The sequence below is a fragment of the Plasmodium fragile genome (assembly GCF_000956335.1).
Source record: "Plasmodium fragile strain nilgiri unplaced genomic scaffold supercont1.31, whole genome shotgun sequence".
Taxonomy (NCBI): domain Eukaryota; phylum Apicomplexa; class Aconoidasida; order Haemosporida; family Plasmodiidae; genus Plasmodium; species Plasmodium fragile.
The window spans coordinates 171,726-189,720 of record NW_012192611.1 but is presented as its reverse complement, the minus strand read 5'-3'; the positions used below and the strand labels follow the sequence as shown (position 1 = coordinate 189,720).

The 17,995-nt window shown below is 40.6% G+C and overlaps 5 protein-coding genes across 5 annotated transcripts; 3 read left to right on the top strand and 2 right to left on the bottom strand.

The window, feature by feature from the left end:
* Positions 1-4,940: 4,940 nt before the first annotated feature.
* On the bottom strand, positions 4,941-6,065 carry AK88_02965 (uncharacterized protein; the record flags this gene model as incomplete). Its single annotated transcript, XM_012480588.1, has 1 exon — positions 4,941-6,065. One exon carries the CDS (start codon positions 6,063-6,065, stop codon positions 4,941-4,943), a length of 1,125 nt encoding a protein of 374 aa, XP_012336011.1.
* Positions 6,066-6,951: 886 nt separating this feature from the next.
* AK88_02964 (uncharacterized protein) lies at positions 6,952-8,356 on the top strand (the record flags this gene model as incomplete). The annotated part of the gene is made up of 5 exons (XM_012480587.1): positions 6,952-7,225; positions 7,533-7,611; positions 7,736-7,935; positions 8,063-8,125; positions 8,289-8,356. 5 exons carry the CDS (start codon positions 6,952-6,954, stop codon positions 8,354-8,356), a joined length of 684 nt encoding a protein of 227 aa, XP_012336010.1.
* A 1,662-nt stretch (positions 8,357-10,018) lies between these two features.
* On the top strand, positions 10,019-11,356 carry AK88_02963 (uncharacterized protein; the record flags this gene model as incomplete). Its single annotated transcript, XM_012480586.1, has 2 exons — positions 10,019-10,186; positions 10,511-11,356. The coding sequence occupies 2 exons, from the start codon at positions 10,019-10,021 to the stop codon at positions 11,354-11,356; spliced, it is 1,014 nt and encodes a 337-aa protein (XP_012336009.1).
* Positions 11,357-11,985: 629 nt separating this feature from the next.
* Positions 11,986-14,397, bottom strand: AK88_02962 (uncharacterized protein; the record flags this gene model as incomplete). Its single annotated transcript, XM_012480585.1, has 1 exon — positions 11,986-14,397. One exon carries the CDS (start codon positions 14,395-14,397, stop codon positions 11,986-11,988), a length of 2,412 nt encoding a protein of 803 aa, XP_012336008.1.
* A 1,883-nt stretch (positions 14,398-16,280) lies between these two features.
* AK88_02961 (uncharacterized protein) lies at positions 16,281-17,888 on the top strand (the record flags this gene model as incomplete). Its single annotated transcript, XM_012480584.1, has 1 exon — positions 16,281-17,888. The coding sequence occupies one exon, from the start codon at positions 16,281-16,283 to the stop codon at positions 17,886-17,888; it is 1,608 nt and encodes a 535-aa protein (XP_012336007.1).
* Positions 17,889-17,995: the final 107 nt, after the last annotated feature.

Genomic DNA, 17,995 nt, shown 5'->3' with positions numbered 1-17,995 from the left:
AAAAAAAAAAAAAAATTCATTTACACGAGCACATCCTATGTAGCATACGTGCGTGACCCGCCACGGCGCTGAACATCGGTGGAAGGGACCTGGCGCACAATAGCAGAAGCTGTGCATTAGAACAAATCTTTGGCAAAAAATGTGAGCAGGCAGGCAAAAAAATTCTCTTACATTTTATTTTCCCTCCTATATATTTTTTCACACTAAAAATTTTTTCCCTCAATGGCACGCGCTACACGAATACGATCGTTAGCTCATTTGTTTGTTTATTTTTTATTTTATTTTTTTTGCGCATTAAAAGGTTCACTCACTTATGATACAAAAATGGCAGATGTTGTTGCGCGGTTCGTCACAACATAAATAAAAAAAAAAAAATTAAAATAAATAATAAAGTGATCACTCCTCGTTTACAAATATATGTAACAATTTTCACATAACGAATGCTGGAAAAATGCTACACATTTCTGCATACACATGCTGCGTTCTACATAAAGCCAAATTTGTGCCACGTTGTGTTTTCTTTGTTCAAAGTACGCGGACATGAAATTGGTGCATATGTTAAACGTGCGCATGCACATCTGTTTTGCATAAAACGTGTGATACATGTATATCTTTCCTTCGTGGGACAGGTAACATATGCAAACATAAAAGCGCTTGTAGTGTCTATGGGACTTGTGCGCTAAATGGAAAGGAATTCAGTTTACAAAAAACTGTTGCGTTATGAATCATATATGAGTTACGTTACTTTTTATTAAAAATGTTGGATGCACGCGAACACATATGCATACATTCATACATATATATACTCGCATGAGCGTCAAAAAAAAGGGGCTGGAATGGGATAACAGTGAGCACGTGCACGCGCATGCGCCAGGATAATACAAACATGTATGCAGGCTCACATACGTGCGTGTACGACACCACGATGTTCCACTGTTGACTGCAAAGGCATCAGAGAATTGCTGACTGTACGCTTGCTATCTGTGTGGTGATTAGGGTGAATACGTACTTCGGTCTCCCCCCTCTTAAAATGATGGAGTTATCACTTCCGAAATACAAAATTTTATTTACACAAAATTGTTTGCAAAATTGTTGCACAGTGGTTCGTTTGCACGCCCTATGGATGAATGCACACGTGGACTGATCACCCGTTGCACTGATGTACGGGCGCTAACGAAAATGAAAATGCTATCTAATACGATAATACAAGTGCTAACGCCAACGCAAGCAGAGTTGCAACTGCTAAACACTGCAACCCACACGTGCTGTTTGACAAAAAATAAAATAGACACACTGCAGTACGCAGGTGTATTCTTTGCTTTCTCTCAAATGAACGCAAACGCTAAAATGTAAAAAAGAAGAATATAAATTACAACTTTAAACACTTCAGCGTTTAAATGTATGTGTAAAAAAAAAAAAAAAGCCTCCGCACGGCAGGTAAAACGACTGGGTGGTGCCACTATAACAAAAAAGCGCAATGTGGTGGTGATGGTACATGAATTAAGCAATTTGTGTGTTCCTCATTTATGCATGGACTCGAAAGCATACATATGCGAACGTATGCCAGCACATGCCGGAGAATGTAATGTTAAAGTATGTTATTACTACGTACTTTAGACGCTTATCCAAATGTACAAATGCGATTACATACTTATGTGTATAATAGGCATACATGGAAATAGAAATAACATTGCAGATAAAATTGTGCTGTTGTGCAAAAAAAAAAAAAATACAAACGACAATTACACAGCAAAACACATGCCTACTCCCTTGTTACTCTTTTGCAAAGATTTCAAAGGAATGTATCTTTCTTCCTCTTTTTATGATATAACATATGATAAAAAAAAAAAAAAAAAAACTGTTGTAAATGAAATGTTCCACTTTTCTAAGATTTGCAGGTGATGCAAAACCGTGGTAAAAAAAAAAAAAAATGAGGAAAATGTGAAATAAACCAGGAGAATACAATAAACAGAAAAAAAAAAAAAAAATGTATAATGCTTAAAAGAAAAATATAAAAATGGAAAATAATAAATAAATGTTAAAATAGAAATAAAAAAAAAAAAAAGGAGTACAGTGTCAAAAAATTGGGCACACAAAATTAAAAAAAAAAAAAAAATGACATCGCGATGCGGTTAAAAATGGTCAGGGGGCATGTGGATTAATAAAAATGCCATGAACGGAAACGGGGGTATGTACATGTGTACAAAAAGGGGCACAATTCGGGGAAGCCCAAATGGGAGAATCACAAATAGAAGAAGTTCAATTAATGGACATGCCAACGAAAGAAGAACAAAGTACATACATATGTGCTAACGCGTGTACACCTTAGAGCTTTTTGTGTTTTTTTTTCACCCATGCGTGATCAAGCGTACAGCAAAAATATGTGCTACGCTTCATGGAAAAAAAAAAAACAGGTACACTCGTCCGTACAGCAAAATTTAGTGATTTCGCTGCGTGGTTAGCTAGCTTGTGTGTAAAAGTTCGTCTGGTGCATGCCACCATACGTGTAGATTGCATATATTATATATACATTTGTACTCATATATATCTATGTATTTATATATATACATATTTGTACATTTGGGCATCTTTTACTTTCGCACACTTATATATATATGCATTTATGTATACAAAAGAAAAAAATTCTGAACTGTTCATAAAAAAAACGCCACGCGGTCACCGTTATAGGTAGCCAATGCAACAGTTTTACGTGTAGCGAGCTGTTTTTTTTTTTTTTTTTTTTTTTTTTCTTAAATGCTCATATTTGGTGTGTAATTTATTGATAAAATTTGTGTGTAGTTTTTAGCACAAATTTTATTCATAATTTTTGCCAATATGAGCCTTTTTTTTTTTTTAATATGCACAAAAACGTCCACAATGCGCAAGTGGCCCGGTTGTTTTCGTAATTTCCTTGCACAAGTGTATTATTTCCGCGTTTCCTTGAAAACGCTTCGCGGGCTCGCTCTCGTCGCTCTACATGTACATTTAGCCACAATCACGTATGGAATGAAGGAAAACGAGAAATGTTCGAAGCGATGCGTGACGGACAGGTGGAATAAAGCAAAAATGAAACGCTTCAATGTCGTATGCACAAAGTAGTAATTGCGTGAAAATCACTACTGACGCAAGATGTTCATACTTAAGCCAATGAAAGAATGTAGATCACAGATTTATTAACCAAAAAAGGGGTTAAAACTGTGACAGCCAAAATTTGATTAGTTAAAAGGGCACAACTGGTTATGCTTGATAGTGTATCTCATGACGATACGGGGAAAAAAAAAAATGAATTCACAATTGTAAGACTTTTTTTTTTTTTAGTATATTTTGTCATGTACATTACACTTATGTTCACATGGATGCACAGAATAGTGGCACTTATTTTTATTTTTATTTACGTACATACTTGGTGCGTACACGCTTTCAAAATTGCCAAGTCCTTTGTGCGAAACAAAGCCATCGGAAGGTAACGCAGGTCGACCATGAGTTCTTATGAACGTGCATAGGTGTATACGTAGGGACGTGCAAAAGTGTTTATCCTGTTGCCCACACTAAGTGGTTTCCTTGTAGATACACGCTGACCACATGTTCGACCTTCAAATTGCCGCTTTTATACACAACAGCAGGCATTGTTGCGTACAAGACGAAAATTTGCGCCATGAGCAAAATTTTCAAATGGTTGCATGCAAAAAATAGGGCTGCATTATAATTAAAAAAAAAACGCGTACACGTACGCCAATTTTTTTTTTTCCCGAGTTTTTATTCATTTTAAGCATTTCGCAATTCGTTCACCATTTTACGGTAAAATGCCAACTCAAAATGTCTTTGCTAAATTTTCATTCTTATGGGTCACGCGTGGGATGTCGTAAAGGCGTAATTTCACTGCCTCAGCCAATGTTGTAATTACTCATGGGCAGTGAGTCGCCCCTCTTGCGCAGTTTGCATGTGGTGCGTGACGTTTGGCCCGTAACCTGCAGTACGCAAAAGTGAACGGAAAAAAAAGTACCCAAAAAAAGTACCCAAAAAAAGTACCCAAAAAAAGTACCCAAAAAAAGTACCCAAAAAAAGTACCCAAAAAAAGTACCCAAAAAAAGTGCCCAAAAAAGTACCCCAAAATGTATGCGTACGCATGACACTGAAAAGGTGTGCCGCGGGCAACACGATTTATTTTCCCCAATTAGCGCTTTATTATCAGCACAAAAATTATTTTATCGCTCGGTTTATTTTAGAAAGCAACTTTTAACTTTGCAAATGCTAAAAAATCGTCCCTTATCACAATTTTAAGCAGCCCATGTGCCATCTTCACCTCCAGTTCGACTACGCCACATAGAAAGTAAAAATACGTGGAATGAAAAGTAAAAAATATTGCCACCTTCAATGGACTTCTATTTAACGCCCCAGCAGTGTATATCAGCCAAGGTGACCCTCTCCTCAAATGGGCCACTTGTAAAGATATTTACCCAGGAGCTTTATGTCACACTTGTGAAACAGCGCAAATGGGAGTAATCTTCAGGAGTGTGATCGGAACGCTTGTGAAAGTGGCTCCCTTCAACAACAGCGTGAAGTATGGTGCACCTAAATCAAGGCTTCCGAATTCGATGTGAGAAAAGTTATCCACAAAAACGTGGAATATAATATCAACTGGTTTTTATCGTTTTCAAATACAAAAAAAAAGGGGGGCGGCGCACACGTCGATTCAAGTGCAAAAACGTGTGCTGTGATTAAAGCTTTTCATGCGTATGTGTTGCATAGGTGTATCACGGGGGTTACAAACAAATGCCTTACGTTAAAGAAACTTGTAGGTACAAAATTGGCCTTTACATTTGCATAATATAAAGTGGAAAACAAAAACATGGGCATTAAAAAAAAACAGGAGATTAAAAGGGGGGGGTCAAAGAATGGAGCATTAAAAGGAGGAATAATACGTAGGTATATTGCTGAAGCTAATGCTTTCTCCTCTGAAATATGGTTGGAGTTGCCATGGGTTCGTTAAAGAACAAATCAAAACAGTTGTCCTCCTTTAAGGAAGTCCCTCCATCCTGGAAAAAGTCCAACTCTGGGTTTACATCACTTGGAGTGGATATATTTTTCCCGCCTGCATTTGCCCCTTTCGTGCTTCCTGTAAGGTGGCCAACGTCGTCTTGGTTAGCAGTGCGAAGACGACTTCCAGAGCCTCCTCGAATGTCACTTTGGTCATTCTGCTCTGACGCCACCTGATTGTCTTGATTATTTTCTTCTTCTTTAAAAAAATCATCTACGCAGGATTCCTTCGATTGGTTCAAAATAGGCTGCTCGTTTCGGCATTTCTGGTTAAATTTGGCAGATAATGTCTTTTCAGCTTCGCGCATTGTTCCATTTTTACCTTGCTCGTTTTCCTTCATGGAAACTCCAACAACTTTGTTAATACTTTCAAAATTGTTTTTCCCGAACACTAAGGTGTTACTTTCCCCTTGTGCAAATAATTCGTCTTTTTGGAAAAAGGCATCGTCGATTATTTGTGCAGAATTGCCTGCAAGTGCGTTTGCTCCCTTGTCCTTACTTGCCATTTGGTGTGGGAAGGAAGTGCTACACGTTTGTTCGCAGTTAGCACTAATACATGCTTCCGCTTCACAGTTGTTTATCTTTTTCTTCATTTTGGTTTTTACATTATGTAACTCTTCTTTATTCGAAGCGTTTGTCTTTTTAAGGGCCCTTTTGTAGTTATTCCCTGGGGTAGTTATTTTGTGTGTCCCCCAGTTGTAGTTGCCTTGCAGCCGTTCTTTACTGGTCTGTGTTAGTTGCTTACGCGTTTGCAGAGACAACAGATTGTTGTTTTCTTGAATTTCCTGTTTAATTTTAAATTTGAGTGAATTCAAAGAATCGACAAAGTTGTCCTTAACTGGAGTATCCTTACCTTCACCATTCTTTCCTTCTGCCTTTTTGGTTATTAAGTGGGTTGCCATTTTATCATCTTGGGGGTTGTAAAAAAGGTCATCCGCATTAGCATTAAATTTGCTAAACAGGGAATAGTTTTCTTGGGAATCCAATTCGTTCTCTTGGTTAATCAAATAGTTGTCTAGCTTTTTCATTTTTTCTTCTTTTCCCCTTTTGTGATTTTGTTTTTTTTGCAAGTTTTTCAATGTGTGTTTTTTTTTTTTTTTTTTTTTTCTTCCATGGATAGAAATCTGCCACAGGTTGGTAATCTTCTTCGATTGGCATTTTGCACTTATACAATGAGGACCTGTTGCCACAGGGGGAGATGGGTCCACCTGGCGCATATTTTATTATTTTTTTTGGAGCGCGTCAGGGAAAGAAACGAAACAGAAATGTAGAATAGTGGTTTTATGACACGGGCCAGGAGGGGTTCCTTTCTTTCATTTTATGCGTCCCGTTCTACCGCTTTCCGTGGACGAATCGATTGTTTCGGTGCCCTTCTTCGAACGATTCCCCACGAATGAACCACTCCAACATGTTTTAGTTGGCGAAACATAAGGCAACATAGCATTTTAAGCGCGAAAAGGCGAACACATACACACACCTGTTGAAACTTTTGCAGAAGATGCTAATCGGTGGGAAACATGTTACAACGTGTAAACTGATCTAACTCGTTGCTGATGTGTACGTCCTCCGAAGTGATATACTTTGCGCCCCAGCAGGAAGATGCCTTTTTAATGACTATACACCCACATGATGGGAGAAAAAATTTACGGGGAAAATTTGTTCATCAGATGACTCTGCACCGTATTAGGCTGTAATTCTTCCTTTTATTTGTCCCAGTGACTTAGTGATAAAGCCTTATTTTGCGTCCTCCCTCTTGAAGCAGTACCACTCATGGAGCACTTGCGTAAAAAAAAAAAAAAGAGGAAAAACAAAATTGCACATGCGTTTAACAAGATAGACTTAATCAGACCACCGAGGGGAGATACACCTGCACACTGGGTGACCCATATAAACGTTTGGCTACATGTCCACCACATGTCACACGTTCCCGTTTTCATGGCACCTCGTGCTACCCCCCTCCCCCCCGCTTTAACAGAGAATTTGGTGACGGGAGCCCTATCCGGCGTCGCCGTTGACGCCGTCCTGTACCCCATTGACAGCATAAAAACGAATGCACAGGCAAAAAAGGCCTTTTCATTTTCTGATATAAAGAAGTTGTACAGTGGGATTTTGCCAACCCTAGTTGGCACAGTTCCAGCGAGCGCTGTCTTTTACTGCTTTTATGAATTATCCAAAAAGTTACTGACAGGTATGTTTTTTTTTTTTTTTTTTGTTTCTCCCCTCCCCAAAAGTGGCATTGTGTGCATTTAAAATTGAACTTTAAAAAAAAAAAAAAAAAAAACATAGCAACTTGATACCTTGTATCCATTTTGACGTTCCCTCAAATTGTATCCGTTGCACACACACCCATGAGTTGTTGCTTTGGTGACCTGTTCTCGTTTCGTTGTTCTCAATTCTGAACAAACGGGGGTGACAGAAAAAATGGGGCCATAACTTTTCAGGGGAATTTATTTGTTTATTTTTATTTTTTTTTTATTTTTTCCCATCCTGCGTAGAAAATAGAGAAAATATCAGCAAAACGAATTTGTACTTAATTTCAACAAGCGTGGCGGAGGTTACAGCATGTGCCGTGAGGTGAGACGCAAAAAAAAAAAATGGGAACAGAATTGGAAAGCACATTGACTGGCCTGGACAGCTGGTACCTCCCCTTCCACCGCGACATGAGGAACCTCTTTTTTTTTTTTTTTTTTCTTGACAGATTGCCATTCGAAATAGTGAAGCAGAAAATGCAGGTGTCTGGAAGCAGCTCAGTGATGAGCGCCATCTACGACGTCACGCAACGGGAAGGCCTGATGTCGTTTTTGGGAAAAAGTTATTTCGTTATGATTGTGCGCGAAATTCCCTTTGATTGCATTCAGTACTTTCTGTGGGAGACCTTTAAGGAAAAGGCCAAGAGAGGTACAACGGACTGGCAAGGCGAGCTGAAAAAAGTAGATACGCGTCGAGGTGGGGGAGCCGAATCACAGACTGCATACACCTGTGTGTTACATCCTACCCCTCCTGTACCCCTTTTTCACTTTTACAGACTTTGGCAAATTTTCCAAAAAATATCCCTCCATAACGTCTGCCATATGCGGAGGACTTGCAGGTTGGCGAAAAGGGGGAAGCGAGGGACAGTGGTGAATGCACGCTCGACTAATTATGCTTAAAACATACCTTCTACCCATTTTGCGTTACGCATTATGCGCTTTGTCTACTTAAGAGGGGTAACCGGAATGACACCTGTACCATTTGCATTCCATTCCTTTCAGGCGGAATCGCCGGGTTTTTAACTACCCCCATGGATGTGATAAAGTCTAGGCAAATTATATATGTATGAATAGGAAATTTGTGCAACCGCAAAAAAAAAAAAAAAAAGTCAATATGTGTACAGGCACATGTCCACATGCATTTGCGTGCACGTGTCTTCCCCTTTGCTGTGCTTAAACACATTGTTATCCTACTCCCCCCCATAAAAAACAAAACTGTTCAGGGAAAATCCTATATAGAAACTGTCACAGAAATAGCGGAAGAAGGATATATGACATTCTACAAGGGATGCTGCTTTCGGTCCCTCTATTTATTTTTTGGAGGGCTTATCTTTTTTGGGTCCCTCAGATTGTTCTCCTTTAAAAAGGAATAACACATATAAAGTGGAGTATACGATGTTTTGCACCGATCTATGGCGAAATGTCTGCCTTGTTAACAAAATGACGCCACGTTTGATACACCCATTTTAGCACATTTGATGAAATGTGCTATGATTTTGTAAGAAGCACGCTCCATGTGGATGTTTGCCGTTTTGCTTTAATTCTTTTAAAAATGTGTTTCGCCTTTTTGCCTGCACATTTAACAATTTTTTTTTTTTTTTTTTTTTTTTTTTTTTGACTAGCCAAAATTAATCTGTTTAATGTACATCCCAGTTAATCCCCTTTTAACGTGTGAGCATGCGTAACCTTTTTGACGTAGTGGAGTCTTTCTCATTTAAGACGATTTATTTACCTTATTGTTGTTATTTTTGTGTATGGGGTTGCTTAACACTTTGCTTAAAGTTGTGTAGGGGGAGCATTATTGCAGGGCCCCCTATTATCCAATTCGATCTGTCAACGGCGCAGTTACGCCGTTACGCTGTTGGGTCATAGCGGTTTCCCTTGTTCTGACGCAAGATAAGTTCACAATTCGTTTTTTTTTTTTTTTTTTTGTCTTTCCAATAGTATCATCATGTTGTCGCCGAAAAAAACAGGTCACACAAAATTGGCAGCATGTGTGTGTGGGGGTACACCTACTGTGAAATGAATAATTCACCAACAGGGGGAGCAGGGAATCCTCAATTGGTATTTTCCCCAACGTATGCTTCCATTTCGAGGGAACACCTTTCAGGCAGCATTATCTAACCATTAATGCTTGTCCAATGTAGATGCCACATTATGTTTTCCTTTTTTATGGGCATAATTTCAAGTACTTGTTTATCTTGAAAAGTGCCGCGCAAAAGGTGTTACCAATCTGGGAAGTAGCGCAAAGTGGAAAACAGTTGAGAAAAAAAAAAAAAAAAGAGATACATATACACGCCTTCACGGGCGTAATCGCTTACGCACACATGCGCGTAAAGTATACATATCAGTATTGCCTACCCGCACGGGAGAGTGCACACATTTTTTTTTTTTTTTTTTAAGGTGCGAATTGAATTGCTGCACCTTTTGCAAGAGAAAAGTGGGATGGCATGATTAAACGTGAATTATCGGTTGTTCCATACAAGCTTTGAAGATTTTCCAGGTGTGCTTGTGTTTTGTTTTATTTTTTCATATTTTCTCTTCGCATTTTGCTTTCAAATTTGGTGACCTTCCAAGGCCATGCTTTAAAAAATAAGCGGCATTTGGGAGCCCCCACCCCACGCGCGCAGTAGAGCAATCGAGTGGATATACATACGTGCGTACGTGCATACATACGTACACTCGTGCAACGCACAGAGAGACCCTTGCACAGATACTAACCGCGGTACCAAATGGAGGACGAAGACTCCTTTAAGAACAGACTGCTGAAGCGCAACATCGACATATGGATAGAAAAGTACCGCCCGGAGACACTAGACGATGTGGTGGGAAACCCCTTCGTCATAAACACGCTCAAGAGCATCATCGTGTCAGGGAATATGCCCAACCTCCTGCTAGCTGTAAGTGCTCTGCTGAGGATTCCCCTGGGCCTGCACAAATATACTGTTCCGCAAGCTGCCCGCCCATATGGACTTTTTCTCTCTGCACAAAAGATTAATTGTAAAATGGGCATTTATAGTGGTAGTGTATTTTGGGTTGTGAATTAGCGCCCCGTTTGGCTGTGTGTTGGCGGTCCGTTGGGTCTTCGCAAATGGAGAGCCCCTTCACAAGCGCAACAACACACCCACAGTTACGCGCCACCCACGTAGATCCCTTTTGTGGAAATGCTCAACCCATTTTTTTTTTTTTTTTTTGTTATCCCTGCACTGTGTCCACCTTTGTAGGGTGCCCCTGGGACTGGAAAAACGACGAGCATTCTCTGCTTGGCGAGTGAAATGTTGGGGGCGCAGGCGAAGAAAGCCGTCCTGGAATTGAACGCCTCAGACGACAGAGGAATTAATGTAATTAGAGACAGAATAAAAAGTTTCGCAAAGGAAATAATAAGTTTGCCCCCCGGAAAACACAAAATTATTATACTAGACGAAGTGGACTCCATGACCACAGCTGCACAACAGTCATTAAGAAGAATCATGGAGCTATACTCGGACACCACTAGATTTGCTTTAGCTTGCAATCAGTCTGAGAAGATAATTGACGCGCTTCAAAGCAGATGTGCTATTATACGTTACTTTAAATTATCAGATGATCAGGTGTTGAAGCGAATTGTAAAAATATGCCAAATGGAAAACATAAAGTACACAGACGATGGGTTGGAAACCCTCACCTTTATAGCAGATGGCGACTTAAGGAAGGCAGTCAATTGTCTTCAGTCAACATATGCTGGCTTAGAAGTTATAAACAAAGAAAATGTCTTAAACATTTGTGATATTCCTTCTCCTGAAAGAATTGAGAATTTACTAAAGTTTTGTATTAACAGTGAGTGGAAAAAGGCACATGACATTGCGTATGACATGATAAAGGAAGGACACACCCCTTTCGATGTTGCTCTTACGTCTTCAAATGTGTTGAGGAGATACGACTTGGGCTCTGAGGCTGTTCAAATTGAATTCTTAAAAATTGGTGCCATGGCTTGTAACACCATGGCCAGTGGTCTGGCCAGCGTTATTCAGCTCGATAAGCTGCTCGCCGACTGGTGCATAGCAGCCAAGGCCTTCCGCACCAAGTGCTAGTTAGTGAAAAAGAACAATAAAAAAAAAAAAAAAAACGGTCCATGTTGCAGAAGCGTCATGCACATGAGAGGGCCTTCGCGCTTTCCATATTACGTGTGTCATCATTTTATTATTATGTTACTCCATTACGTATTACTATTTTTCTCTTTTTTTTTTTTTTTTTTTTTTTTTTTTCTCACTTTTGGAATACCCCCCGCGGGTCAGTTCGACCGGGAGGGGCGCTCTTCCTTCCCTAACCCCCTTTTTCATGATGTGCCGATGCAAAATTATGAAAAAAATTAACAAGTTTATATTTTGTTTTAATTTAAAAAAAAAAAAAAAAAAGGGGATAATAGCAAAACAAATGTGTACAGGAAGGGAAAGCGGTTTAAATTTTTTATGCCTATGTGGACACGGCCCACGTGGCATACAAATCGGCGGCTCCTCAGGTGGGGGCGGGCCGCTTCTGACGGGAGACAGGGTGATAAAAAAAAAAGAAAGCTTCATGCTGTTTTAACAAATAGACATATGCGTTGATTACACATTTGGATTGAGGGATATACAAACATGGGTTCGACGCGTACTACGTCGACAGGTTCGCCTCGTACTGCGTCGTCAAATTCTCGCAGCACAGGCACGTGGTTACGTGGTTAGGCCTTCTGGGGGAAGGCGCTACCGTGTCGCCTTTTCTTGTGCGTCCCGTCCTGCCTACTCCTATGAGCGCAACTGTCCCCGTTAAGTTTTGCCTTATGCGCGCTACTATTGTGTGAGCCGCTAAAATTTGCCCTTCCACGGTTAGCCCTTCCGCCGCGCGCGCTAGCACCCATCCGGCGTTTCCCCATTACGTACTTGTTATACACATAATTTCGCAAGCGCTTTCCATAAATGGGGGGAAGCTTGGTGGGGTCGGCCACTTCCGTCTCTGGTTCCTTCCTCAGCTGATCCTGATATGCTTGTTCGGTCAGCACCAACCCGCTGCTTTTACTTTTAACATAGTGTTGTTGCGCTGCTCTTTTGTCATCTTCTCTTCCATTGCTCTTTCCATTGTGGTGTTGGTTCTTTCTGTCCATCCTCATGTCTCCATTTTCTTTTCCATTTTTGCTTATACCCTCTTTTTGTATCCCCTTTTTCTTCGGCTTTTTCAAGAATAAGTTTTTCAATCTGTCCTTAATGAGTTTGTGTGGCACGACATGTGTATTAAAATATTTTACAATTTTGTTGATGGCCTTTTTTTCGTCTTCATTGGAGTTGAAAAATTCTTTCAGCTCCTTGGACTTCAAGGATTGATACAGGATTTCCTTTTGAATAAATTGTTTCACCTTTTTGCTGGTGCATTTATTGAGGGTAGACTCTACTCGGTACCTGTACATCTCGACCTTATTTTGTGTCACTGTCTTTTGATATATGGTGCATATATTTTTTGCGCATATTTTTTGTAGGATGTTTTGTTCCGCCGGTGCATTTTCGTTGACGAAGGAAATGCTGATACCCTTGTTGTTCAGCCTGCAGGTCCTTCCCACTCGGTGCACGAAGGTCTTTGTGTCGAGGGGCATGTCAAAGTTGAGCACGCAGTGCACTCCTTGGAAGTCGAGTCCGCGGTTGTACAGAAAGTCCTTCTCGTCATCGGTAGCGTCGTCCTGGTTTCCCGTTTCGTCCTCGTCGTTAGCATCCGCATCATTTGCGCTGTCTTCACGTGCGTCGTCTTCATGTGCGTCATCCTCATGAGCGCTGTCGTCGTGGCTGGTCGCATCATCCCCCATACTGTCTGTGTCCCCCCCACTGCGCACACTTGCCGTGTCGCCCGTGTCGCTCTTGGCCCCCTTCGCCCCGACATTGTTCTCATACTGGGGGCATATCAAGAAGAACATCTTATAGTTGTTGAAGGCGAAAATTATGTTTTGTCTCACCAAAACGGGGTGGTTTGGGTTCAGGATGGAACAAGGAACATCAAAGTAAGTGAGGAATATTTTTATCTTGTAGGCATCATGGATGGTAGAAGTAAAAATAATGGACTTGTGCAAAATTAATTTGTCATTTATAAGGTTGTACAGGTAAATATATTTGGTGGTTTCGTCTGGGTACAGGTAGTAAAATGATTTGCCCCTGAATTGCTGATGGGTGAGGGGTTCCTTTATATTGTGAAGACTAGAACAATCACTCCGTTTGTCCTTTCTAAAGGGTAAACGACTGTTACTACTGTTGCTGACAGAAGCGTCTTGCTTGTGGAGGCCATGTGTGTGATGTGTACTAGCGGAGGTGCTACGTCCATTCTTCTCCAATTCAGCACTTACAAAAACAGGGTTGTGCAAAAACAGTTTTGTTTTCCCCACAATGTTTTCCTTCAGTGTAGCAGAGGCCATCACAATTTGATATTTTTGAGAATAATTTTTTGGAAGGTGTTGGCTAGCTAAAAGGTTCATCCATTTTTGAAATTCTTTGCTGTGAAGAATATCTGCTTCATCCACAACCAGAATTCTTAAATTAGATAATATATCGAGGTTATGTTTTTTCTTACACTCTACAGTGTGGTTATACAAATGTTTAGGGGTTGTTACTAGGACAGTGGGATGGTCATAAAATGTTTTGTTTATATTGTGATTAAAGGATATGATATTCTTCAGGTAGGAACATAATGTTTCTGCTACTTGGTAAATTTGTAAACATAATTCTTCTGTGGGGGCAAGGATTATTCCTTTGTAAAAAAATTTCAAGGATTCCTTTTCATTTATATTTGATTTTAGTATGTTCTGTACTAGTGGGATGAGGTAGGCCATGGTTTTCCCTGACCCAGTCTTCGAACTTATGATCACATCTCGCCCGTGGAGGATATGTGGAATGGCTACCTTTTGTATTTTTGTTGGGTACTTGAACTTGAGCAGGTATAATATTGCCTTCCTCAGCCTCACATCCAGCAGGATGTTTTCAAAGTCGAGGAAGCTGTGTCCCGTCTCGAAGTGGTCATCCTGCTTATCCTCCCCTCCCTCAACAGGCTTTTCTTCTTCCTCCTCCGATTGACTCGTGTCATCGCCATGATTTTGATCATCCGTTTCCACCTCCTCCATTTTGTGCTTTCCTTTTTTTTTTTTTTGTTCCCTGCAGAATATAACTTGCGTGCGTGTCGCGGCGTGGTTGTAAAACCCTTCTTGCGCTTTTTTCCCCCTTTACCGCTTTGGCAGCATAGGGGAAGAAGAACAAGAACAATGGGGATGATAAATATAGGATCGCCCTGCGCAACGCACGCACAGGTAGGGGGACAAAGAACTATGTATATATTTAGGGTATGTTCAATCGATCCCTTTTTCAGCCAATTTGGCAGTAGCGTGTTTGCTCTCGTGCAGCTCTTCGCATGGCTGATGGGAGGTCCGCATGAACGATTCTTTCCGTCCCTTTCTCGTTGCAGCTAAAGGTTCTGTGAATGATTTTATTCTTTTTTTTTTTGCTTCTTTTTTTTTTTTTTTTTTACCACTTCGCATTCGCTTTCGTTTCGCTCACGTTTAAGTTTCCTTTTTTTTTTTTTTTTTGTTTTCCCACTCATAAGTTAGCCTACATTGGTGCACTTTGGTGGTGAGGGGTCTTTTTCGCGAGTCGTGGGACAAAGCAGCGTTTAAAACTGGAGCAGGCTACAAACAGGCGAAGTGCAAACAAGGCGGTTTTTTACAACGCGGGGGCTAGGAAATAAAAATAAAATAAAGCCCCGTGTCAATATTTATTTTTTTGCTACATATAGAATAAACTCTCATGTCGCGTGTTGTTGTAATTTATATTTTGCTCCTTTCCCATTGCTTAATTAACCGCACCCATTTTATTCTGTTTGTTCGTAACGCGCTTGTAGGTCTCATGCCAGCTACATATAATATACATGAGTAAGCATATGCTTGTAAAATATATGTTGCGTCCATATGCAGTGCCAACCGTGTGAGCGCTTCATAATTTTATGCAACACCACAGAGGGAAACAAAACAAACGACGTTCTCACGTGTACGCGAGTAGAAGGAATATTTTTATTTTCCGACAACGTCGGTGGGGGGGGACCCATGAGCGATTTTGCTTCATTGCCGTTTGTGATGTTCAGTTGTGCCAGGCGAGTGCCCATTTTGTCCAAGTTTTTTTTTTTGCTTTTCCCCACTTTAAGTGGGTACTACATTTTCCTTCCCCTACGTGACCAAGCCGTATGAGCTAATTATAACGGGACAGCAACTCGTTGGCAACAACCAAAAAAAAAGGGAGTACTTTATATCGGTTAAGACACTGAAGGAGAGGCCCATAAAGAAGAAACTTTTCGCGAGTAGCCAAACTTTTTTTTTTTTTTTTTTTTTTTCTCCCCCACGTCGCCTAAATTTCCCACTAGTTCTCACATCCCCCGTTGGTTGCTACTCAGGAGGGTATACACAAATATTTGTATCACGTGACAGTGCAAGGATTCCCGCAGGTGTAAAAAGGTTAGATATAAAAGTGGAGTTTTCACACGCGGACCATATCTGCGTAGGGAGATTTATCACAAAGCATGTTTCTAAAATGATTTAAAGGTACGTCCGTAATGCCACGAGCAAATTGTGGCATATATATGTATATATATATTTTTGGCCAGTACTGAATTTTCCCCGCCCACGGCATCATATTGCATTACATACATATATGAGTACACAGTTGGTGCAATTTTATTCTCTAGTGTTTGCCACATTGCTTGTTTTGTTCACTTCACTTCACGTCAATTGACTTCGCTTGTTTTTTTTTTTTTTTTTTCGTCCCATCACGAAAATGTAAAACCCCCCTTTTCTTTGTGGTTTAAGTCATGTGGGACTTTACCCAAAACGATACGTATTTATGTTTCAAGGGGGGCGTACTTTTTTTTTTTATTACGCCGTGTGTTTTTATGACCACTTCGCAGCTTTTTCTCTCCTTGGTATAAAGATTTGGTTAAGGCATATAAAACATTTGACAGAAAATGCAAAAAGAGGAAACGTTGTTTTATGCTTTTCTTCTTTTAATCCCCATCGTAGGCACTTGGATATATTTAAAAATTGTGGAAATTAAAAAAAAAAAAAAAAGTGACTATTTTGGCGAGGATGACATAGCAAGTACACAAGGGGAAGACCAAAACGAGTGTTGTCATTCCGTGCCTGGTCAACATAAAAATCTTTCCAGAAGAAAGATCATCAGCATGGAGGACACTGCGTCTTTTTGTGTTAATTCACAAGTCAACAATTTGAATGCTACTTCACGGGGCGATGAAATGGAAGCTCGGAGCGTCGAAGGTGTAGGGAAGGACGCCGTTTCGGGAGGATCCGCGGGGAAAGATGCGGGGGATAATTTATCCAGTGGAGAGTCCAAAAAGGAGCCGGAAGCGCTCACCGAACGGTGCGGCGGGGGAAGTACGGCGGATAAATGTCAGATGGAAGGAGCCCAAACGAAGGAGGGATCCCTCGAGCGAATTTGTCAGTATAGCGAAAAGGACAAGTCCGAAGTGGGAGCCGCATCGGAGGGAAAGAAGGGCCTCGGGAGGGGTAGCGAAAGCACCATGGAAAGCCTCCCAGGCATCAGTTATGTGAAAGCCCAGACGGGGGACCCAGCACATGATAATGATAAAGTAAGCGCCAACGACAACGACAAAAAAGAAAGTGGCCACTTAGACAGCCAAGAAAAACATAATGCCACATATGCGAAGCAGCCACATAACACGACAAAGAGAGAGGACATAAACGAAGAACTGAATAAGGAAGACATGAATGGTCATGTGAGGAATTACTACAGTGACAATTATATAAGTAAGGATGATTATGAGAATACCAGTTCGCACCTGAGTTCGTCGGTGGAGGATGATGACTCGGAGGAAATGAGCTCCAACGAGGGCGACTCTGATAGGAGTGAGGACTCCTCCGCCGATAAGAGGAGTTCGTCTGTCTTCAGTGAGGACTATGACGAGGAGGAAGACGAGGATGTTGAAGACGACGAATATAGTAACGATGGCGATGATGAGGAGGATGAAGATGGCAAGTGCGCGAAAGACCAGGACGGAGGAGGTGGGCAGAACATAGAAGAGATGAAGTACCAAGGAAATGAGTTATTCAAAAAGGGGGACTACAAGGAGGCCATCTTTTACTACAATAAGGCTTTAAAAAAATGCAAGGATAAAAGTACCAAGTCGATTCTGTACTCCAATAGGGCAGCTTGCTATTCACATTTAGCGAACTGGAATCAGGTGGTCGAAGACTGCAATAAGTCCATCAACTATAATGAGAGTTTTGTGAAGTCCTACATACGCAGGAGTAATGCATATGAGCAGCTGGAAAAATATAATGACGCGTCGAACGACTTGAATAAAGCCATATCTCTCGATTCGTCCTTGCTGGCAAACTACGAAATGAAACAGAAGAAATTAAAGTACCTGGCTGAACAGCAATTAAATAAAGAAAAGGAAGAAATGGTGGGCAAATTAAAAGACTTTGGTAATTTGCTGCTAGGGAAAGTGGGATTGTCACTTGATAATTTTGAAGTGCAAAAAAATCCAAACAATGATGGTTCTTTTAACATTCAATTTAAGCAAAATAAGTAAAATGTACCTGGAGCCAGTCTCTCTATTCCCCTGTTTTGTCTGCTCCGTTTGTAACACAGTTGGGCGTTTACATCTCTTCCCTGTTGTTTGTTTTTTTTTTTTTTTTT